General features: G+C 44.1%; 1 protein-coding gene across 4 annotated transcripts in view; it reads left to right on the plus strand.

The window, feature by feature from the left end:
• Positions 1–24,634, plus strand: part of LOC143935412 (uncharacterized) — an 82,619-nt gene that overhangs the window by 52,253 nt on the left and 5,732 nt on the right. The window contains exons 4-5 of one of the 4 annotated variants that reach the window (XM_077459256.1): positions 3,961–4,078; positions 16,284–16,610. In XM_077459256.1, coding sequence (XP_077315382.1) covers positions 3,961–4,031 — 71 coding nt within the window. In that variant the 3' untranslated portion in view covers positions 4,032–4,078; positions 16,284–16,610. Of the gene's footprint in view, positions 1–3,957; positions 4,079–16,283; positions 16,611–24,634 lie in introns of those variants that run through there. The other 3 variants (XM_077459253.1, XM_077459255.1, XM_077459252.1) reach the window with 3 other exon arrangements.

Here is a 24,634-nt window from a genome sequence, read left to right on the forward strand (position 1 = left end):
TTGGAAGCTGAAGAGTGGGAAATTTGAGTGGAGAGTGAAAAACAGTTCAGATCCACCTGTCAGTTTTTCAGGCCGACCTGAACGGATGCTCCATAGACCTCTATGGAGCGTCGGATGTCAGTGGTGACATGTCCGCTGACATCTGACCCGCTCCGATTTGAAAAAGTGTGACAGAGGAAAAACCTACTTTTCCATCCGTCATCGGATCGGGTTGACAACGGACTCTGAGGTCCGTCGTCAGCCGATCTCCCATAGGGGAGAGCATGCGCTCTGACAGGTCCGTCCCTGCACAGTGTGCAGAGATGGACCTGTCATCTACCTGCTCAGCGGGGATATCTGACCCGCCCCGTGTGAAAGAGGCCTTTGACTTTTGGTGATTGCTGTGTTTGTATTTTTAGATTTATTTTTATTTATTTTGGGGGGGGGGGGGTCTTTCCTTGCAGCTTTTTAACATCTTTCTGACACTTTTTAACCACTTACGGACCGCCCGCCATAGTTTTACGGCAGCTGTTTGAAGGAGGATATCATTGTTATGGCAGCAGCTAGATGCTATAAACCCGGTATCCTTCTTTTCAGTGGGTCAGTCCGCTACAAGATAAAAGTGGTCTCTGCGGCAGATTCGCCGCAAGATCACTTTTATCGGTGGTGGAGGTGGGCCCCCCTCCAGCCACGATCCGGTGCCCTCCGCCGCACAGTGGTGGAGGTGATCGCATCCTCTTGCTGGCTCAGTATGGAGATGAGTGAGGGAGATAAAAAAAAAAATTCTATTGTATTTGTCTAAATATCAGATCTGAGGTCTTTTTGACCCCAGATCTCATATTTAAGAGGTCCTGTCATGCTTTTTTCGATTTATTACAAGGGATGTGTACATTCCTTGCAATAGGAATAAAAGTAACTTTTTTTTTTAAACAGTGTAAAAAAGTAAAATAAATGAGTATTTTTTTTTTTAACGCACCGTCCTGACGCCCTCACGTGCAGAAGTGAACACATACGTGAGTAGCGCCAGCATATGAAAACCATTTTCAAACCACACATGTGAGGTATCGCCGCGATCGGTAGAGCAAGAGCAATAATTCTCGCTATAGACCTCCTCTGTAACTCAAAACATGCAAGCTGTAGAATTTTTTAAACGTCACCTATGGAGATTTTTAAGGGTAAAAGTTTGTCACCATTCCACGAGCGGGTGCAATTCTGAAGCATGACATGTTAGGTATCAATTTACTCAGCGTAACATTATCTTTCACAATATCAAAAAAATTGGGCTAACTTTACTGTTGTCTTATTTTTTAATTCAAAAAAGTTTTTTTTTTCCCAAAAAAGTGCGCTTGTAAGACCGCTGCTCAAATACGGTGTGACAGAAAGTATTGCAACAATGTCCATTTTATTCTCTAGGGTGTTAGAACCCACAAACATTATACATTTTTTTCTAAGTAATTTTCTTGCGAAAAAAAACTGTTAACTTTTAGGCCGGGTTCACACCGCTGCGATGCGGGAACGCCGTGAATCCGCGGCGTTTTCCCGCATCGCACACCTCCCGCCGGCAGTTCACACTGCCCTATGCGGATGGCTGGGAGTGTCAATGATATGTTAATGACACCCCCAGATCCGTCCGCATATCGCAGTGCGATCTGCCGACTCGCACAGGAATCGGATCGCAGGGTGTGAACACCCATGCGATCCGATTCTGTTGCGGACCAAAAAAAGGGTCCCGTGCGAGTTTGCTGCGGGAGCGATGCGAATTCAGCCATACTATCTGTATGGCTGAACTCGCATCGCTACGGAGATCGGATGTGATTTGCGGTGCGAATCACATCCGGATTTCCCCCCGCAGCAGTGTGAACCCAGCCTAAACAACAAATCTCAGAAAGAGGCTCGGTCCTTAAGTGGTGAACCACTTGCCGACCGCCTCACGCCGATATACGTCATCAGAAGGGCTTGTACAGGCAGAATAATGTACCTGCCTTTAAGAGGTGGCCAGCTCCGTGAGTCGGGTCGCAGGTCCCGCAGACTCGATCGGCCACAGGGATACCCACGATCGCCTCACAAGGAGGAAGAATGGGGAGATGCTAATGTAAACATGCATCTCCGCGTTCTGCCTAGTGACAGTGTCACTGATCTCTGCTCCCTGTGATCGGTTAGAAACACTCCCCTAGGACACACTTAACCCCCACACTGCCACCTAGTGGTTATCCCCTTCACTGCCAGTGTAATTTACACAGGAATCAGTGCATTTGTATTGCACTGATTGCTGTATAAAATGACAATGGTCCCAAAAATGTGTCAAAAATGTCCGATGTGTCCACCATAATGGCGCAGTCATGATTAAAAAATATATAAATAAAAAATAAATTTAAAATAAATAAATATAATAAATTTTTAAAAAAAAATCGCTGATTGCTGCCATTTAAAAAAAAAGGAAATATTAATAAAAATGGCATAAAACTATGCCCTATTTTGTAAAACGCTATAACTTTTGCACAAACAAATCGCTTATTGCGATTTTTATTTTTTACCAAAGAAGAATATGTATCGGCCTAAACTGAGGAAAAAAACGTTTTTTTTATATATATATTTTTGGGGGATATTTATTATAGCACAAAGTAAAAAATAATGCGTTTTATTTTTTTTCAAAATGTATGCTTTTTTTTTTGTTTATAGCGCAAAAAAAATAAAAACCGCAGGAGTGATCAAATACCACCAAAAGAAAGCTCTATTTGTGGGAAAAAGAGGACATCAATTGTCAGTTAAAGAGACGTAGTGCCGAATCACAAAAAGTGCTCTAGTTAGGAAAGGGGGTAAATCCTTCCAGGGCTGAAGTGGTTAATTCGCTTTTTTTTTTTTTTCTTTCCTTCAGACTACTAATTAAGGCTGGGTTCACACTGGAGCGATGCGGGAACGCCGCGAATCCGCAGCGTTTTCCCGTATCGCATGCCTCCCGCCGGCAGTTCACACTGCCCTATGCGGACTGCTGGGAGTGTCAGTGAAACCTTAATGACACCCCCAGATCAGTTCGCATATCGCAGTGCGATCTGCAAATTCGGACAGGAATTGGATCCCATGGTGTGAACACTCATGCGATCCGATTCTGCTGCGGACCAAAAAAAGGGTCCCGTGCGAGTTTGCGGCGGGTGCGATGCGAATTCAGCCATACTATCTGTATGGCTGAACTCTCATCGCACAGAGATCGGATGTGATTTGCACTGCAGTGTGGTGCGAATCAGATCCGGTTCTCGCTGCCGCAGCGTTGTGCACCCAGCCTAAAGGGAATGGTCAATTGCTCACAGGTGATGCAGGTCCTATATAACTTTCTGTAGAACTAATTTCTGAGCTTGCTCATCCTTAAGCTTGCAGTTTTTGCTTGCTGTAGCTCTGACCAAGTGGCATATTAAAAACCGGAGATTATAACAGGAGTCTTCAAAGTAACATCGTATTAGTGTTGTTGTAACTAGGAAAATGTTTGCTAACAAGATTTAAGGTTTTGTGCAGAGCACAGTGTGCCGCATGTACAGTGCCTTGCAAAATATTCACCCCCTTGGTATTTTTTGTGTTTTGTTGCCTCACAATCTGGAATTAACATGGATTACTACATCTCTGTGTATCACCAGAGGCTAGTGATTCCACCAAGTATGTATAAGGGTTTATAACCACGTTATTGAAAAATAAATGGCAGGGTCATTAGGTAGAGTTTTTTTTTTTTTTTTTCCTTTTTTTTTTTTTAGATAATAAGGATATTGTTTAATGTCACTTTAAACAATTTACATATAACATAAGACATAGAGTGTTATTGTTATTAGAGTGACCAATCTACCTTTCATGCACAGTTTATATTAAGTGGACCAATTAAATATATATATTTTTAAATAGCTTTTAATTATATTTTTAGGAGAATAAAATATCAGTTCCCATAATGCAATTTTATAATGTAATAATATATTTTTTGGTTTGTTTATTTAACAGGAGAAAAAAAACACCAACCACAATACCTATGTGGATATGACGCAAACTCTCCGTCGAAACACCATGCAAAATAATAATAATGTTTATCATCGGCCATAAAACAAAAAGCAACCATTTGCAAGTATGTGATCTGTTATCTTAAAAAAAAAAATAAATACAGAAATCTAAAACATTCTGAATGAGAGTTTTAAAACATTTGACCTGATTTCTATTAAAGATGTTGCTTAAACATTTTTATAGTTAATCTGCTAGAATATGAGGCTATAAAAAGGAAAAAGTGTTATGTGCATACCTGTATGAGGAGCTTGAGATGACCAGGGTGGCTTCTTGCACAATTTTTTCCAAGTACCCCTGGAAGTTGAGATAGGGTCACCAAAGGGTAATGGAAGGGCGCAGGTGCCAGGGAGCTGGAACTGAAAACTGGGACTTGTGAGAGCTGGTATTAAGTAAACAGAAGCACAGCACATAGGGAACCCAGAATACACAAAGTTCAGTTGTGAGCGGAGTCAGGTCACAAGCTGAGTTTACTAACAGGAAAGCACCAAATCATAGGCAGGATCAAGGTGAGGAACAGGCAGAGATTGAAAAAATGTGCAAGCAGCTAGGTACAGAGTTGATAGGCAAAATATTTGGTCAGAAACCGAGATGAATAGTATTTGGGTGAGGCCTGGGGCTGGGGTACCCAGTGTCAGGGGAGCACTTACACGGGGACCAATTGTAGGTTTAAGCGATTGTATTTGAGGTAATAGAATAGTACAGTGTGGCAGCAGAATTTTCAGGAACACTACTAGAGATACTGGTAGTAAGACTCATCGTAACACTACAGAGCCGGGCAGAAAGGTTCCAGATCAGGAATAACAGAAACTCAGAGTGACAGACCATTCAGCAAGTATCCAATGCAGAGCTCGGTTTTAATAGCTCACTAGGTGCCAGTACCTGTGGTGGACATGCCAGTCCAATCACATGCACACCATGGTGTGCACACATCCAATGTGCTTATATGTATATGTAGCAAAGTCTTTAGCTTCTTCTCGTATAATGAGGACCTCCAAGGCCAAAGATAGCTGACATCCTTCAATATGTAGTGGGTTCTGAGGCATAGTGGGTGCATAGATGGTGAAAGTCATTGGGCGCCAGATACTTCTTAAATGTAAAAGAGGTTTTATTTCTTTTAACAGTCCTTTTTGTATTTTTTTTTTGTGGTATTTTTTTTATTTTATTTATTTTTTGGGCAACCTTAAGTAGTTGTAGATTCAATTGGCAGACTGAGACTTCAATAGGACAGCTGTGCAGGGAAAGGCCCCAGCAAGGCGCCACATCTGCACATACAGAAATGCTGTCTGCTATGGCAACCGTCTTTAACAGTTCCTAACTCAAACGTAACAATTCCTTCAGCTTCACTACAACTGTTTCTTGCAGTTCTTCAACGCTGAGCTCCTGGTCTCTCACTAGACCCACTGATTCACTGACTCTGAATCCCTTGAGCTCCTCCATTCTTTGCAGTAGTATCCCCTCAAGCGTCATCCACACTTCCCTGCTGGGTCCTTAGCTTGGCCTTCCAGATAATTCTCAAGATTCACCCCTGCTGACCAGCTCCGTCCCTGGCTTGACATACAAGGCTGTTCTGCAAGCGTCACCTCTGCTGGTTGGGTCCCAGACTTGATCACTGCCTGAAGTTTCCAGATTCTCCACCATGCCCATTCGGTGAGAATACTGCTCTGGTACTTGCTTGAGTTACTCACTGTGGCCCCTGGTAAAGGTGGTTGGTCCCTTAGTGGTGACCGCTCCCCTTCTACCTCTGACTGTGACAGGTTCTCCGGCTGGCAGAACCGTCACTTTTGGTTGGACTGCAAGCTACAATCCCAAAACTGCATTGCCCTCTTCTGGACAGCCAGATGCCACTGAGATAGGCCCAATCTCCAGCCTAGCAGCCAGGGGCTTACGACACCCGTCCACCCAGACAGATGTCCAGGTGGCACAGAACACCTGACTCCACCCAGATTTATAGGTGCTCCCAGCAGGCCAAGGAATTCAAGAAAACACCTGCCCATTGGCTGGGTTACCCCATATACTCATAACATGACCTTGGGTTGCCCTTCTCATACCTAGTACCACCAAGTACCTGGCCACCTAATAGTAGAAGAGAAAAGTGCAACAAGGCCAAACTTAGTAATCAATGGATCTTTATCAATTAACCAGGATAACTACTCCTGGCAAGTACATTTTTGAGGAGCTCCTTGCCTAAGCTACAGGCTGCTATATGTACATTATTGCAAGCTTAGCTAGGCCACTATGCCTGGAAACATTGTTTATTTTTGCGCATGAGCCTAATGGCTGGCACGACCTTACTGATTGCTGGTATGATGTTCCTGACAGAGTTTGGATAGCTCCTTAGTGTTAAGGAAACTCCATCGAGAAAAACACTGCTGCAGATTTAAAGTACATGCTGCTAAAGATACCTACACACACCAGTAGCTTCCAAAAAGCCTGCAGTTATGGCCTTCTACCCAGTGGCGTTACTAGGGTTCATGTCACCTGGTGTGGTAAAACATGGTGTCACCCCCCTGCCCCCTGACTAGCCTGCTATGGTGATCTGTCCTGCCACTGTGGAGTGACAGCAGGACAGCACAGTTTAGGTAGGGGCAGAGTTTAGGTGGTGGCTAGGTGCATGTTTCAGTTTTTAGGTGGGTGCAGCATTTAGGTGGGTTCAGAGTTTAGATGGGTGCAGGGTACAGTGTTTAGGTGAGTGCTATGTGCGGGTTTCAGGTGGGTGCAGGGTTTAAGTGAGGGCACAGTTTAGGTGGGTGCAGGGTGCAGAGTGTGGGTGTAGGGTGCAGAGTTTACCTGGGAGCAGGGTGCAGAGTTTAGGTGGGTGATGGGTGCAGGTTTCAGGTGGGTGTAGGGTTTAGGTGGGTGCTAGGTGCAGAGTTTATTTGGGTGCAGGGTGCAGAGTTTTATTTGGGTGCAGGGAGCAGTGTTTTATTTGGGTGCAGGGGGCAGTGTTTTATTTGAGGGCAGTGTTTTATTTGGGGGCAGTGTTTTATTTGGGTGCAGGGTGCAGTGTTTAGGTGGGTGCACGGTGCAGGGTTTAGGTGGGTGCAGGTTTAAGATGGGTGCAGAGTTTAGTTGAAGGCACAGTTTAGGTGGGTAGAGAGTATAGTTGGGGGCGGGGGTTTAGGTGGGTACTCAGTGCAGAGTTTAGGTGGGTGCTAGGGTGCAGAGTTTAGGTGGGTGCTAGGTGCAGAGTTTGGTTATGTGCAAAGTTTAGGTGGGTGCAATTTTCAAGTGGGTGCAGAGTTTAGTTGGGGCAGGGTTTAAGTGGGTGATGAGGTTAGGTGGGTGCTAGGTGAAAAGTTTAGGTGGGTGCAGAGTTTAGGTGGTTGCTAGGTGGAGGTTTCAGGAGGGTGCAGAGTTTAGTTGGTTGCAGAGTTTAGGTGGTTGCTAGGTGCAGGTTTCAGGAGGGTGCAGAGTTTAGTTGGTTGCAGAGTTTAGGTGGTTGCTAGGTGCAGGTTTCAGGAGGGTGCAGAGTTTAGTTGGTTGCAGAGTTTAGTTGGGGGCAGGGTTAAGGTGGGTGCAGGGGGCAGAGTTTAGGTGGGTGCAAAGTTTAGTTGGGGGCAGGGTTTAGTGGGTGCAGAGTTTAGGTGGGTGCATGGTGCAGAGTTTAGGTGGATTCAGAGTTTAGGTGGGTGCTAGGTGCAGGGTTTAGGTGGGGGCAGAGTTTAGATAGAGTCTAGATGGGTTCCGTTTTCAAGTGGGTGCAGAGTTTAGGTGGGTGGAGTGTTAGGTGCAGGTTTCAGGTGGGTGCATGGTGCAGAGTTTAGGTATGTGCAGGTTTCAGGTGAGTCCTAGGTGCAGAGTTTAGTTGGGTGCATGCTGCAGAGTTTAGTTCGGTACAGTTTTTAGTTGGGTGCTAAGTGCAGGTTTCAGGTGGATGCAGGGTTCAGAGTTTAAGTAGGTGCAGAGTTTAGGTGGATGCAGTTTTCAAGTGGGTGCAGAGTTTAGGTGGGTGCAGAGTTTAGGTGGGTGCAGGGAGTTTAGTTGAGGGCGGGGTTTAGGTGGGTGCTAGGTGCACAGTCTAGGTGGGTGCAGAGAGTTTAGTTGGGGGCGGGGTTTATGTGGGTGCTAGGTGCACAGTCTAGGTGGGTGCAGAGAGTTTAGTTGGGTGCTGAGTGCAGAGTCTAGGCGGGTGCTAGGGTGCACAATTTATGTGAGTGCAGTTTTCAAGTGGGTGCAGAGGTCAGGTGGGTGCAGGGTTTGGTTATGTGCAGAGTTTAAGTGGGTGCAATTTTCAAGTGGGTGCAGAGTTTAGTTGGGGCAGGGTTTACGTGGGTGATGAGGTTAGGTGGGTGCTAGATACAGGGTTTAGATGGGTGTAGAGTTTAGTTGGGTGCAGAGTTTAGGTGGTTACTAGGTGCAGGTTTCAGGAGGGTGCAGATTTTAGTTGGTTGCAAAGTTTAGTTGGGGGCAGGGTTAAGGTGGAGTCAAGGGGCAGAATTTAGGTGGGTACTAGGTGCAGGTTTCAGGTGGGTGCAGAGTTTAGGCGGGGGCAAGGTGCAGAGTTTAGGTGCGTGCTAAGTGCAGGTTTCAGGTGTGTGCAGAGTTTAGGTGGTGTGATATTGGGGGTTGTTTAACCCAAGTGTAGCACCCACTAGCGAGATCAATCCATACCAGAAATTCAATTTCATTGCTTTTTGACCCTCTTTTATTAAAGCGGGAGTCCGCCGTTTTTTTTTTTTTTTAAAGCCAGCAGCTTCAAATACTGCAGCTGCTGATTTTTAAAATAATGACACTTACCCGCCCAGCGCGCCCGCGATGTCGGCACCCAAAGCCGATCTCTCGATTGTCTCTCGGGTGCTGCCACTGCCATCTTGGGTATGGAAATCAGGAAGTGGAGCCTTGCGGCTTCATTTCCCGGTTCCCTACTGCGCATGCGCGAGTCGCGCTGCGCAATAAGGATGGTCCCCGCTGTCTCTGGGATCCGTGTGTTTCCCAGGAGACAGCGGGGGACCTTCGGAAAGGGGCGTAGATTCTGCGGAAAGGGGCGTAGCTTCTGCAGAATCTACGCCGGAAGTGGGTGCAGATACCTGTACTGTACAGGTACCTGCACCCCTCTCCCCCCTGAAAGGTGCGAATTGTGGCGCCGGAGGGGGGGAGGGTTCCAATGAGCGGAAGTTCCACTTTAGGGTGGAGCTCCGCTTTAAAGAAAGAAAATGTCCATCGATAATTCCCATGCAGGGGTTTCAATTTCACAGCAGTAATAAATGAAAAATACCAAGCCATCTGGCTCTATGGTCAGCTCTGCTGCTCAGGCTTTGCTTCAGCCCTCTTGACTTTATAACAGAATTACTGTACCTCAGCACTCTTTCCCAGCTTCCTTGCTGTTCCAGCCCACAGACTTTGACCCTCTGTCTGCTCTGATAAACAGAGCTGTGCAGACATGCACACTTCTGCCTTGTTGCCTGGACTCCTCGAGAGGGTGGAGCCCAGAACCATGGTTAGGTGTCTAGAAATAGTGCAACACACACTTGACCAGTCAGTGTGCTGGTGAGTCCCAAAATCTGGACTCAGGACTGAGGATTTCACCCCACCCGGATCGCTACGAAATCCCCGGGCTCCAGATCCCAAAACAGATTTTAGTAAATAATGAGGAAACTGAAAAGTCAGTTTCCTCCTAACATTGCAAGCTCCCTGGAGCCCCTCAACCCATCTGGTTGAAAATTCTGGGTACATACACTGGTGGGGTACCACACTACCACAGTGGATTCAGAGTTTAGGTGGGTGCTAGGTGCAGAGTTTAGGTGGGGGCAGAGTTTAGGTAGGAGCAGTGTTTAGGTGGGTGCAGTTTTCAAGTGGGTGCAGAGTTTAGGTGGGTGGAGTGTTTAGGTGGGTGCTAGGTGCAGGTTTCAGGTGGGTGCAGAGTTTAGGGGAGTCCTAGGTGCAGGTTTCAGTTGGGTGCATGGTGCAGAGTTTAGGTATGTGCAGGTTTCAGGTGAGTCCTAGGTGCAGAGTTTAGGTGGGTGCAGGGTGCTATTTTGAAGTGGGGGCAGGGTTTAGGTGAGTGCAGAGTTTAGATGGGTGCAGGTTTCAGGTGGGTGTGGGGTGCAGGATTCAGGTGGGTGCAGTTTTCAAGTGGGTACAGAGTTTAGTCAGGGGCAGGGTTTAGGTGGGTGCTAGGTTGTAGAGTTCACAGAGACGTTCATCTATGCGTTTTGCCACCTGTGCATTTCTGGAAAGGGTCGGGGGACATTTTTTCTGCGTTTTGTGTGTAATGGACTTCAATGGAATCACACCAGAAGAGCAAGTGTTGTGTTTGTGATTTGATTTTTGATGTGTTTTGCATTTTGCGTTTGTTTTCTGTTTAAAACACTGTATATAGTTGGTTGCTAATGAGGGGGCGGGAAGCCGGCTCCCGCATCCTTAACAACCAATGAGCCATCTGATGTCAGCAGGGTTCCCCTCTGACAGCTTCTGTCATTGGGAGATGACGGCTCGGAGAAGACAGCTTGGGCTTCTTTTTTAATAAAGCACTTGTCAAAAACCGGCTCTTGATGTTTTTTTTTTTTTTTACGATGTACCCGATACCCATTCACATAGGAGGGGGGTGGCATCTGGAGGGCCCCCTTGTTTAAGGGGGCTTCCAGACTCCTATAAGCCCCCCCCCACCTGCAGACCCAAACAACCACAGCCAAGGGTTGTTGGGAATAGGCCCTTGTCCCCATCAGCATGCTCTATTAACCACTTGCTTACTGGGCACTTAAACCCCCCTCAGTCCCAGACCAATTTTCAGCTTTCAGCGCTGATGCACTTTGAGTGACAATTACGCGGTCATACAACACTGTACCCAAATGAAATTTTTATCATTTTTTTCCCACAAATAGAGCTTTCTTTTGGTGGTATTTAGTTACAGCTCGGAGTTTTATTTTTTGCTAAACAAACAAAAAAAGATGCAAAAAAAAAAAATAAAAAAATCATGTTTTAATAGTTTGTTATAAAATTTTGCAAACGGGTCATTTTTCTCCTTCATTGAAGTGCGCTGATTAGGCGGCACTGATAGGCTGCATTGGTGGGCACTGATGGGCTGCATTGGTGGGCACTGATGGGCTGCATTGGTGGGCACTGATGGGCTGCACTGGTGGGCACTGATAGGCATAGTTAAGGCGGCACTAATAGGCACAGATAAGGCGGCACCGATGGGCACAGATAAGGCGGCACTGATGGGCAAAGATGGGCACAGATAAGATGGCACGGATGGGTGGCACGGATAAGTGGCACGGATGGGTGGCACGGATGGGCACTGATAGGTACCACAGATAGATGGGACTGATGGGCACTGATAGGTGGCACTGATAGGTGGCTCTGATAGGTGGCACTGCTGGGCACTGATGGGCGGCACTGGGGTGCAGCACCTTTGAGGCAGATTTTGGGTGGCACTGTGGGTGGCACTGTGGGCACTGCTGGGTGGCACTGTGGGCACTGCTGGGTGGCACTGTGGGCACTATGGGCACTGCTGGGTGGCACTGACAGGGGGGCACTTACTTTATTTCAGGATGGCACTGCGGGTGGCAGGTGGGCACTGGCAGGGGGCAGGTGTCCGCTTGAATTGCTGGCCGTGATCGGGACTGATGTCCCGAACACGGCCGCCGGCGATCGGCTTTTTTTTTTTCTCCTCGCGCTGTCAGCGCGAGGAGGAATACTAGCCGATTACCGGCTCCGTTTTATCACATGATCAGCTGTCATTGGCTGACAGCTGATCACGTGATAAGGGGTCGGGATCGACCCCTTACACGGATCGGTGATCAGGCGAGTCTCACGGACTCGCCGATCACAGAGCGCGCTGCGCGCACCCCTCAGGGGGCGCGCAGGCCGCTCGTAACCGGGACTACGTCAATAGACGTAGTCCCGGCAATCTAGGTCCGCGCTAATGCCGTCATTCGGCAATAGCGCGGATCCCAAGTGGTTAAAAAAGAAGCCCAAGCTGTCTTCTCCGAGCCGTCTTCTCCCAATGACAGAAGCTGTCAGAGGGGAACCCTGCTGACATCAGATGGCTCATTGGTTGTTAAGGATGCGGGAGCCGGCTTCCCGCCCCCTCATTAGCAACCAACTATATACAGTGTTTTAAACAGAAAACAAACGCAAAATGCAAAACACATCAAACACATGCTCTGATAAGGGTCTGGTATGGATTTGGGGGAGCCACACCTAGACCCGAAGGGCCTCCTATGGCAACCTGGGGGGGAACACCCACACTGGGTTTTTTTTTTTTTTTTTTTTGCCGGCAATTTTTTATTTTACATTCAGCTGATGACTTATCAGTTGATAAGGTGCGGCGGCCGGCTCCTCGGCCCCCTCCTTAGCAACCAGCTATATATACAGTGCATTTACAGTGTGTTTAACCACTTAAGGACCGCCCGCATGTAAATGTACGTCGGCAGAATGGCACCGACAGACACAAGCACGTACATGTACGTGCTTTCCTTCCAGCGGGTGGGGGGGTCCGATCGGACCCCCTCCCGCTGGTTGCGGCGGTCCGTTTCGCTTCAGGAGTGATCCGGGATGAGGGGATGGCCGTTGGTTTCTGGCCATCCCCTCTCGATCGCTCCTGGCGAATGAGAAGCTTCCCCCGCCTGTGTAGTGTAAACACAGGCAGGGAGGAAGTGATGTCATTCTCCTCGGGCGGTCTTTTTGACAGGACTGCGAGGAGAACACAATAGTAAGTGCACCAACACTACACTGACACGTAGGTATACATAGGCACACAAAAAAAACTGTCAGGGCAGTTAGTGTTAGGTCCAGGGTAGCCCCCTACCCCCCCCCCCCCCCCAATAAAGCTTTAACCCCCTGATTGCCCCTAGAGTTAACCCTTTCACCCCCTTTTGCCAGTGTCACTAAGCGATCGTTTTTCTGATCGCTGCATTAGTGTCACTGGTGCCGCTAGGTAGCTAGTTATTTTTTATGTTCACCGCCAGGTTTTTATAGCGTTAGGTACCCCCATATACTACCTAATAAAGATTTTAACCCCCTGATTGCCCCTAGAGTTAACCCTTTCACCAGCGATCACCGTATAAGTGTCACTGGTGATGCTGGTTAGCCAGCTAGTTATTTAGGTTCCCCGTCAGGTTTTTATATAGCGTCAGGGACCCCCATATACTACCTAATAAAGATTTTAACCCCCTGATTGCCCCTAGTTAACCCTTTCACCAGTGATCACCGTATAAGTGTTACAGGTGACTCTGGTTAGTTAGTTTGCTTTTTATAGCATCAGGGCACCCACCATTTATTACCCAATAAAGGTTTAACCCCCTGATCACCCGGCGGGTGATATCAATTAGGTTTTAGGGTCAGGGTCTGTGTCGCCCCAGGAAGCGCTAGGTTAGTGCCAGTACCGCTAACACCCACGCGCAAAGCATACACCTCCTGTAGTGGTATAGTATCTGAACAGATCAATATCTGATATGATCAGATCTATACTAGAGTCTCCAGCAGTTTAGGGTTAGAAAAAAACGCATGGTTAGCGGGATCAGCCCAGATACCTGCTAGCACCTGCGTTTTGCCCCTCTGCCCAGCCCACCCAAGTGCAGTATCGATCGATCGCTGTCACTTACAAAACACTAAACACATAACTGCAGCGTTCGCAGAGTCAGACCTGATCCCTGCGATCGCTAACAGTTTTTTTTTTGTAGCGTTTTATATTTAAATCCTGAAGGCAGTGCTTGGTTTTCGGGGTCCTGTACGTGGCTAGGCTCCCAAAAAGTCCCCCACATGTGGTATCCTCGTACTCGGGAGAAGCAGCAGAATTTATTTTGGGGTGTAATTTCACTTATGCCCATAGCATGTGTGAGCAATATATCATTTAGTGACAACTTTCTGCAAAAAAAAAAAAAATTGTAATATTCCTGCAACTTGTGGCAAAATATAAAATATTTTATGGACTCAACATGCCTCTCAGTAAATAGCTTGGGGTGTCTACTTTCCAAAATAGGGTCATTTGGGGGGTTTTTGTGCTATTTTTGCATTTTATGGCCTTCGAAACTGTGATAGGTAGTGAGGAGTGAAATCAAAAATTTGCACCCTTAGAAATCCCGAAGGCAGTGATTGGTTTTCGGGGTCCCGTACGCGGCTAGACTCCCAAAAAGTCCCACATATGTGATATCCCCGTACTCAGGAGAAGCAGTAGAATATATTTTGGGGTGCAATGCCACATATAACTATGGCATGTGTGAGCAATATATCATTTAGTGACAACTTTTTGTAAACTTTTTTTTTTTGTGTCATTATTCAATCACTTGGGACAAAAAAAAAATATTCAATGGGCTCAACATGCCCCTCAGCAATTTCCTTGGGGTCTCTACTTTCCAAAATGGGGTCATTTGGGGAGGGGGTGTACTGCCCTGCCATTTTAGCACCTCAAGAAATGAGATAGGCAGTCATAAATTAAAAGCTATGTAAATTCCAGAAAATGTACTCTAGTTTGTAGACGCTATAACTTTTGCGCAAACCAATAAATATACGCTTATTGACATTTTTTTTAACTAAAGACATGTGGCTGAATACATTTTGGCCTAAATGAATGACTAAAATTTAGTTTATTCGATTTTTCTTATAACAAAAAGTAGAAAATATCTTTTTTTTTTTTTAATTTTCAGTCTTTTTCCTTTTATATCGTAAAAAATAAATATCGCAGAGGCAATCAAATACTATCAAAAGAAAGCACTATTTGTGGGAAGAAAAGGACGCAAATTTAGTTTGGGTACAACATTGCATGACCGCGCAATTACCAGTTAAAGCAGTGCAGTGCGAAATTGTAAAAAGACCTCTGCTCCTTAGGCTGACAATTGGTCCGGGGCTGAAGTGGTTAAAGAGGGGGAAAAAACATGTAAAATGCATGAAAACAACATGAAAAAAACACATAAAAAAAGAGGGTTTCAAAACGTGCCTGGAAAACGTATCGGGTGCAGTCTCATAGATGTGAGCCTAGACTTAAAGACTCCATACACACTATACAACTTTTGTCTAAGTTCCTTTAGATTTAGCAAAACCATATAGTGCAAGGGCCTGCCTGACTGCAAATTGAAACTCTTAAGTTTTGACCTACATATTTATATGGCTTTGATAAATTTAAAGGAAAAATTTGTATAGTGTGTATCCAGCTTTAGACTTATTTCCCGCAGGTGATGTGTTGAAATTTGAAGCGTTTCAGGCCTCACTGCTATCCAACATTTCCAGGTGTGTCAGTTCTCCCATTAAACGCTATGGTTCCTGCCGGGTTGGTGAAAGCAACACCGCACCCAATGAGAGACAATAGGCACTGAGGCTGGAATCACACCTATGCATTTTTTTGTGCTTTTTGCATTTTGCAGATTTGCACTACATCCATTTAACATGGATTCCAATGGAACACGTTATGTAGAGCAAATCTGCAAAATGCAAAAAGCACTAAAAATGCATAGGTGTGAATCCAGCCTAAAACATGAAACAGGAAAAGTGTAATGAAAGGGGATTTACTGACAGCAGCTGGAATGTAACATAAAATAATTTTGACATTTTAGTTTGATTGTATCATTTGAAAATATATAAAAACACTAGACATTCAACACCAAAATATTTTGTAGATTGTATTTTAAAGAATTTGGCATATATTAATGCTGATCCACTTCTTTAAGGATGCATATGTAAAGTTGTGGAATAATTTTACAGATGACATGTATAGAAAAAATAACGTAAGTCACATATAAGAAAATTGCTTTGTACAATTGTATAACATACCATTAGTGGATTTGAATATCTCTATCCTTTCATATATACTGTATATAGTGTCAATCCATTACAGAAAGAACTCAAGAACAGGTGTCTGTCTGATCTAATGGACTCGTATGAAAGCGAGATAATGAAAGGAGTTAAATACCCCCCCCAGATGAGAAGACACAGACACCCTGAAGCGATGAATATTTTAATTTGATCAAAATAAAATATAGATTTTATTCTGTACATGTGCTAGACTCCAGCTGTTATCCTACCAGTAATTTCCCTTTCATTGAACATTTCCTATAGCATATTAGTTGGGCATATAGGTATGCGACAACTGAGTTATTTCTTTTGGAAATCCTCAAACATTTTCTTTGATATACAACATGATCTGCAAAGGACTATTTTCCTGCCATCCTGGCCTATTTTTATTTGCCAAACACTGTCTAGCACAATAATGCCTTATTTCCACTGAGCGGATCGGTTAGTTTCGGTGCGGTACTGTCAGGGCTGGCTTAGCCCTTCCTCCTCTGGGCTGGCCGCTCAGCTGTCAGCTAATTGCCAGCTCTCTTCTCTTTTCACAGTTGCCAGCTGTTCCCGATGATGCTTGTCTGACCTTCCTATTTAAAGCCTTCCAGCTCACTCTTTCCTTTGCGTGGTCACATCACTAGGAACCATCTCCTGCTATTTGTTTCAAGACTGGCTTCCTGACATTCCTCCTGGCTTCTATCCTGCTTGCAGTTGCTCTTCTTGGATCCCTGACGTCTGGACTGGCTGATTACCCGATCTGGTTTATGAACTTTGGACTGGCTGACTACCTGATCTGGCTACTGGACTCTGGCTAAGCTTGACTACGCTTTTTTCTATTTACCTTTTTATTTTTATTAATAAACAAGTGTGATTTGATTGTACTTCTGTCCCTGTCTGTTTCATTGTTCCTGACAGGTAGGCTATTCTGAGTGTTTCCATTATGAAAGCGGCCCGTACAACCGAACCATACCACACCATTCAGGGTCCTGCTTCAGATGCCACTGATTGGCGGACAAAAAAAGTCAATGCTCACATCAAAGGCATTTTTTCTAAACCCCGTATGGCCCCTGGTGGTCCAACTTGCAGTGGAAACGATCACCTGAATAGGCCGGACCATTGTAACCCTTCCAAACTGTACCGACCCGAACCGCTCCGCTCAATGGAAACGAGGCATTCGTGTTCCTCACAAAGGCAATGTATCTGTTCAGTTTACTTATCCCTTCGTCCACCGAGGAATGTGTTGAGGAGACCTATTTTAAGGCTTTCATACTTTTTGGAGCTTGGGGCACCACCACAGGGGGTGAATTAAAGTCCCATGTGGTTGACTGCATCTGTTGCAGCAAGTTCAATCCTTCAAGGAATATTTATTCTACATGGATTTTACTGCACTCATGCATTTTCCACGGAGTTGGCCAATGTAGCAATTCTTGCTGCAACAGATGCAGTCAACCACATGGCAATTTAATTCACCCCCTGTGGTGAAGAATAAATATTCCGAGTCAGCTCATGTGAAGGGGAGATTGACGTCAACTGAACAAAACGTAAAAATATTTTTTTAGATATTAGAAATAGGTCCCACATCCTTTTCCCAAATTTGTTTGCAAAGGAGAGGTAATGTACACAGGGGTGAGGTCAGGAACTGTTTATAGGTCTCTGAAATTAGGTCCTTTGCTTAATTCGCCCCGGCCTGTAATAGTTATACAAAAGTTAGGCATTCCTCGCTATTATTGACTTGTGTTTCCATTCTGTCTTCCCTGGATATACCCATAGATAGCCCTAAGTGTAGTAAATAGCTGTAAATATCAACTGAGGCATTATTCCCCTGGACTAATACCAAATAATAGATAATAAAAAAAGTTTTAGTTAATAATATTGTTAGGTATATACCTAACATTCATTTTATTTCTCCTTTAAACATTCAGATAATGATAGCTCTTTGTAAATTCAAGTTGGTCTTTGACTTTTGAGTAGCAAACATGGATGTTGCTTAGCTATTCTTATATACGTTTTTCACCACTTGGCTGCAAATTGTTCCTCTTGCTTTAAATGTTTTTTGAAAACAAAAGTCATTAATAGGTAATTGTTTTTATGCAGCAGTCATAAATGTTTTCATCTTTATTCTTTTGTGGTTGCCTGCAACAGCTAGAACCAGCCCAGAAATTCAGCCTTCCAAAAAATAAAAACAATGACATTTCAACATATATGACTGAAGTACTTTTGTTAAGGGATAAACTGCACCTGTTTAACCACTTGCCTACCAGGCACTTTCACCCCCTTCCTGCCCAGGCCATTTTTCAGCTTTCAGCGTTGTCACACTTTGAATGAAAATTGCGCGGTCGTGCTACACTGTACCCAAACAATTTTTTATCATTTTCTTCACACAAATAGAACTTTCTTTTGGTGGTATTTAATCACTGCTGGGTTTTTTAATTTTTACAAAAAAAAGACCAAAAATGTAATAAAAAAAAAAATGTTGATCAGTGCCCTGATTACATTCCTAAATGTTCCCCTATGAAGAGATGCCACTGATCGTCCCTCCTTGCCACACACTCTGTCAGTGTGAGGTGAGGAGTGCCAATTAGCGGCACTTTCTTGTTTACATGTGACCGGCTGTGATTGGACACAGCCGATCACATGTTTAAAGAGCCGAGGCTCTTTCCACAGATTGGGGTCGTGCCACTTCCTAGCAACACGGCGCAGCCACTATCGCCATGCTGCGCGCCCCCGTGGGCAGTCTTGCCAGGGCAAAGTGTAGTTGATAAACCTGAATTAAAAGTAACTCATGGCAAACCATTGAGATTTTTGTTTCTTTCCAGATTATTTTCCATGGATTATTGAATTTTGTACATAGCATAACAATTGTGTTTTGCATTTTATATTAACCCTTTCCCGCCGAGCGTACGCAGATCTGCGTACTCGGCTTCCGGGGGGTATACCGGGATGATGCCCGCACCTGCAGGCATCATCCCGGTACCGTTTTTTACAGCGGGCGATTGGCTTTCCAGCCATAACAACCGATGCGGCTAAAAGCCGCTCGGCTGTTATGCCGGAGGAGCGGGAGGGGACGTCCCCCCCTCCTGCCGCCTCTCGCCGCTGTTACCGGTGCTCCGATTAGCGATCCGTCGGCTCTGGCTGCTGGGGAGGAACTGGAACGAAGCCGTAATCGGCTTCGTTCCAGTCTCCTCATCGTAAACACGGAAGCGACCGTTTACTCGGCTGCCAATGGCGCCGGTTTTAAAAAAATATCCGGTATTCAGAATCGCCGTTTTCGGCGATCTGAATACATTGAAGTGTAAAGGAGGGGTGGGGGGTCTTTTAGACCCCCGATCCCTCCATAAAGAGTACCTGTCACCACCTATTACTGTCACAAGGGATGTTTACATTCGTTGTGACAGCAATAAAAGTGATCACATTTTATTTTTATTTTTTTAAAACAATTTAGTCATTTTAAAATAAATAAAATAAAAAAAATATATATATATAATTTCAAAGCGCCCGCCGTCCCCGCGAGCTCGCGAAGCAAAGAAAACGCATACGGAAGTCGCGCCCGCGTATGTAAACGGTGTTCAAATCACACATGTGAGGTATCGCCGCGATCGTCAGAGCGAGAGCAATAATTCTAGCAGTAGACCTCCTCTGTAACGCTAACCTGGTAACCGTAAAAAAAATTTAAAGCGTCGCCTATTGAGATTTTTAGGTACCGTACTTTGTCGTCAATCTACAAGTGCGCGCAATTATAAAGTGTGACATGTTTGGTATCTATTTACTCGGCGTAACATTATCTTTCACATTACGCAAAAAAATTGGGCTAATTTTACTGTTTTGTTTTTTTTTTATTCATGAAAGTGTCCCTTTTCCCAAAAAGTTGCGTTTAAAACACCACTGCGCAAATACCGTGTGACATAAAATATTGCAACAATCGCCGTTTTATTCTCTAGAGCCTCTGCTAAAAAAATATATATAATGTTTGGGGGTTCCAAGTAATTTTCTAGCAAAAAATATGGATTTTAACTTGTAAACACGAAATTCCAAAAATAGGCTTAGTCATGAAAGGGTTAAGGCTGAACTCCAGGCAGATATAAAATATATATAAATGAATGCAGTCAATGTATTCATTGACTTTTTATTTTATTTTTTATTTTATTTATTTTTTAACACAGGAAGTTTAAATAACTGAATCAAACTTGGTATCCACCTCTTGCAATCCCATGTACAGAAGAGCTCAGACTGGGGGAGGGAGAAACAGTCTGCCGTTTCTTATTTCACTCTCCAGCCAATAACTGCAGGAGAAGAGGAAACCTGAAAGTGTTACTAAACTGCTCCACTAGTGTCATATGGTACTGTGTTTTGCAGCAAAACTGTCCAAATCTCAGAACTGGATGGACAGAAATACAAATCTGTCAGTAGCTTCTATATAACTATTTCACTCATGTATTAAGCTGCTTGCCTGGAGCTTGCCTGGAGTCCAGTGTTAACCACTTTCAAACCGGACCATTTTGCTGGCCAAAGACCAGACCACTTTTTGCGATTCGGCACTGCGTCGATTTAACTGACAATTGCGCGGTCGTGCGACATGGCTCCCAAACAAAATTGATGTCCTTTTTTTTCCCACAAATAGAGCTTTCTTTTGGTGGTATTTGATCCCCTCTGCGGTTTTTATTTGTTGCGCTATAAACAAAAAAAAGCAACAATTTTAAAAAAAAACTATTTTTTTTCCTCAGTTTCAGCCGATACATATTTTTGGTAAAAAAAAAAAAAACAAGCGATTATTGATTGGTTTTCGAAAAAGTTATAGTGTTTACAAAAAGGGATAGTTTTATGGCATTTTTATTAATAATTTTTTTTTTTTTACAAGTAATCACCCCTGCGGTTTTTATTTTTTGCGCTAAAAACAAAAATAGAGCAACAATTTTGAAAAAAACGCATAATTTTTAACTTTTTGTTGTAATAAATATCCCCCAACAATTTATAAAAAAAGTTTTTTTCCCTCAGTTTACGTATTCTTCTACATATTCTTGGTAAAAAAAATCACAATAAGCGATTATTGATTGGTTTGCGCAAAAGTTATAGCGTTTACAAAATAGGGGATCGTTTTATGGCATTTTTATTAATAATTTAATGTACTAGTAATGGCGGCGATCAGCTTTTTTATTTCGACTGTGACATTATGGCGAACACAACGGACATTTTTGGGACATTGTCATTTATACAGCAATCAGTGCTATACAAATGCACTGATTCCTGTGTAAATGACACTGGCAGTAAAGGGGTTAACCACTAGGTGGCAGTGTGTCCTAGGGGCGTGGCTGTGTTTTACACATCAGTGACACTGTTGCTAGGAAGAACGGGGAGATGCTTGTTTACTTTAGCATCTCCCCCTTTTTCCTCCCATGAGACAATTGCGGTTTTCCGGCGATAGTCTGCAAGACCCGCAATCCGACTCATGGAGATCCCGAGCGGTGCGCACGCGATGGCACGGCGGCAAATTTAAAAGGCACGTACCTGTACGCCCATTTGCCTGTCCATGACATTCTGCCGACATACATCGTCGTGCGCCGGTCGGGACGTGGTTAAAGAGTTTGTATCCTGTTCCCTTAAAGCAGGGGTAGGCAACCTCGGCCCTTCAGCTGTTTTGAAACTACAAGTCCCATGAGACATTGTAAGACCCTAACAATCACTGGCATGACTTGCAGAGGCATGATGGGATTTGTAGTTTCACCAGAGCTGGAGGGTTGCCTACCCCTGCCTTAAAGCAAGAACAGCACAGTGCTTGTGCTGTGTATTTTGGCCCCTTGTATCATAAAATACTTGCCAGGTTCTGCCCTCCACCCTGTAAACTGACCACGGTTTATCATGGCTGCTGAGCCTTGACACCGTGGTCAGTTTACGTGTCGGTCATCTGCAGCTCACCTCTGTCCTCCTTTGCTGCCCCCCGCGCCACTCCCCACCCTTTCCCTTCCTGATGCTGCAAAAAAAAACTATGATAGAACCATACATTCCCCTCTGTTAACTAAAGGACATGTGCCCTACTGCATGTGTTTTATGAAAAAAAAAATGCTGATCTCTACCTTCTTTTAGAGCACCTTCCGGCGCTCACGTGACTGCTTGCCTCTCTCTGCCTCTCCTCCCGGTTGATGTCAAAACATTTGCATGACACATTATCTTTCAAATCCTTAATTATCCAGATCCATAATGTAGATTGGCACTGATGGGTTTCAGTGCAGAATTTGATATCAAACTCCTAGGGCACTTGGAGTACCAATACTCACACTAATCTTTACAGCTACCTCACTCCTAACACTAAACCGTCGTGTAGCTTAAACACTAAGCTCAAAGTTGACCATAAACATATATAGATTTCTTTCAATCATACTGTGGATTCCTCCATCAAGGTCAATAACATGGATGCATGAATCTGCTTTGGTACCAGCTATCATAATACCTGAACAGTGCCTGTATCTGAATGGTTGCCAGCACTGATTGGCTGATAATTCTTTGAGCGCCTCCTTCTACAAAATTTGAAAAAACAATTGACATTTTCAATTGCCAGCAGGACATTACTCAAACAGTCATCAGAAATCATCCTAAATTCAAACCATGTATGGCCAGCTTAATCTTCACACCAACCCTCCCTGCAACCTCAACTCTGTCACTCTGGGGTTGATTTACTAAAACTGGAAAGTGCAAAGTCTGGTGCAGCTCTGCATAGAAACCAGCTTCCACTTTTTATTTTTGGCAAAGCTTAATTAAGCAAGCTGAAGTTAGGCTGGATTCACACCTATGCAGTTTTAGTGCTTTTTGCATTTTGCAGATTTGCACTACAGTCCATTTAACATGGTTTCCTATGGAACACGTTCTGTAGTGCAAATCTTATAAGCCGATTGGCTACCATGCATAGCCACACCAGATTTTGTGCATAAACCTCTAAACCTCACACCTCCTTGTACCCCCAACTCTTAACACCTACCCTCACATTAACCCTCTGTGTAACCCTATCCTTAAAGCAATATTATCCGCTTTCCGACCAGTGCACGACAATATGACACGGCTGCGCAAATAGGCGTACAGGTACGTCCACTTTAATACGCAGCATTGTGGGTGTGCGAGCACCTGCCGCGTGCTCCGTGCATCTGCGGGTCCCATGGACTCGATGTCCTGCGATCATGTCACGGAGCGGCAGAATGGGGAGATACCTATGTAAACAAGGCATTTCCCTGTTCTGCCTAGTGAAATGACAGATCTATTGCTGTCGTCGGGAGCAGTGATCGATGTCATGTCCTAGGTAGCCCACCCCCCCCCCCCCCCCACAGTTAGAAACACTCTCTAGAACACACTTAACCCCTTGATAGCCCCCTAGTGTTTAATCCCTTCCCTGCCAGTGTCGTTTATACAGTAATTGGTGCATTTTTATGGCACTGATCGCTGTATAAATGACAATGGTCCCAAAATAGTGTCTGATGTGTCCACCATAATTTCGCAGTCTCGATAAAAATCACAGAGCGCTGCCATTACTAAAAAAAAATAATAATAAAAATGCAATAAATCTATCCCCTATTTTGTAGACGCTATAACTTTTGCACAAACCAATCAGTAAATGCTTATTGTGATTTTTTTTTTTTACCAAAAATATATGGAGGAATACATATCGGCCTAAACTGAAAAAAAAAATAGTTTTTTAGATATTTTTTGGGGAAAATTTATTATAGCAAAAGGTAAAAAAAATTAATTTATTTTTCAAAATTTACGCTTTTTTTTTCTTTATATCGCAAAAAATAAAAACCACAGAGGTGATCAAATACCACTCAAAAAAAGCTCTATTTGTGTGAAAAAAAAGATGTCAATTTTGTTTTGGTGCAAAGTTGCACGACCACGGAATTGTCAGTTAAAGTGACACGTTCTGTATCGCAAAAAGTGCTCTGGTTAGGAAAGGGGGAAATTCTTCTGGGGCTGAACTGTTTTAACCACTTGCTTACTGGGCACTTAAACACCATTCTGCCCAGACCAATTTTCAGCTTTCGGTGCTCTCACAATTTGAATGACAATTACTCAGTCATGCAACACTGTACCCAAATGAATTTTTTGTCCTTTTTTTCCCACAAATAGAGCTTTCTTTTGGTGGTATTTGATCACCTCTGGGGTTTTTATTTTTTGCGCTATAAATGAAAAAAGACCGAAAATTTTGAAAAAAAACGCATATTTCTTTGTTTCTGTGACAAAATTATGCAAATTATTAATTTTTCTTCATACATTTTGGCCACAATTTATACTGCTACATATCTTTGGTAAAAATAACCCAAATTAGTGGATATTATTTGGTCTTTGTGAAAGTTAGAGCGTCTACAAGCTGTGGTGCGAATCGCACAAAATTGATCACATCTGATGTACTGGTGGCCTATCTCGCTTCTTGTGACCCGAACAAGTCAGAAAAGTACAAATACCCCCCAAATGACCCCTTTTTGGAAAGTAGACATTCCAAGGTATTTAGTAAGAGGCATGGTGAGCTTTTTGATGTTGTCATTTTTTTCCCACAATTCTTTGCAAAATGAAGATTTTTCATTTTTTTTATTTTTCTCCACAAAATTGTCATTGTAATAGGTTATTTCTCTCACGTGGCATGTGTATACCACAAATGACACCCCCCAAAAAATTCTGCTACTCCTCCTGAGTATTACAATACCACATGTGTTGGACTTTTTCACAGCCTGGCCACATAGAGAGGCCCAACATGCAGGGAGCGCCATCACGTGTTCTAGAAGCATAAATTACACATCAAACTTGTTGACTATTTATTACACTTTTGAAATACCAGGACAATGACACGTGACACTGATGACAGATGGTACTGATACGTGGCAATGATGACACTTATACGTGGCACTGATGACACGTGGCACTGATGACAGAT

The sequence above is a fragment of the Lithobates pipiens genome, unplaced genomic scaffold (genome assembly GCF_037356315.1).
Source record: "Lithobates pipiens isolate NorthernLeopardFrog02 unplaced genomic scaffold, aLitPip1_a1.2 Scaffold_28, whole genome shotgun sequence".
In the NCBI taxonomy this organism is placed as follows: domain Eukaryota; kingdom Metazoa; phylum Chordata; class Amphibia; order Anura; family Ranidae; genus Lithobates; species Lithobates pipiens.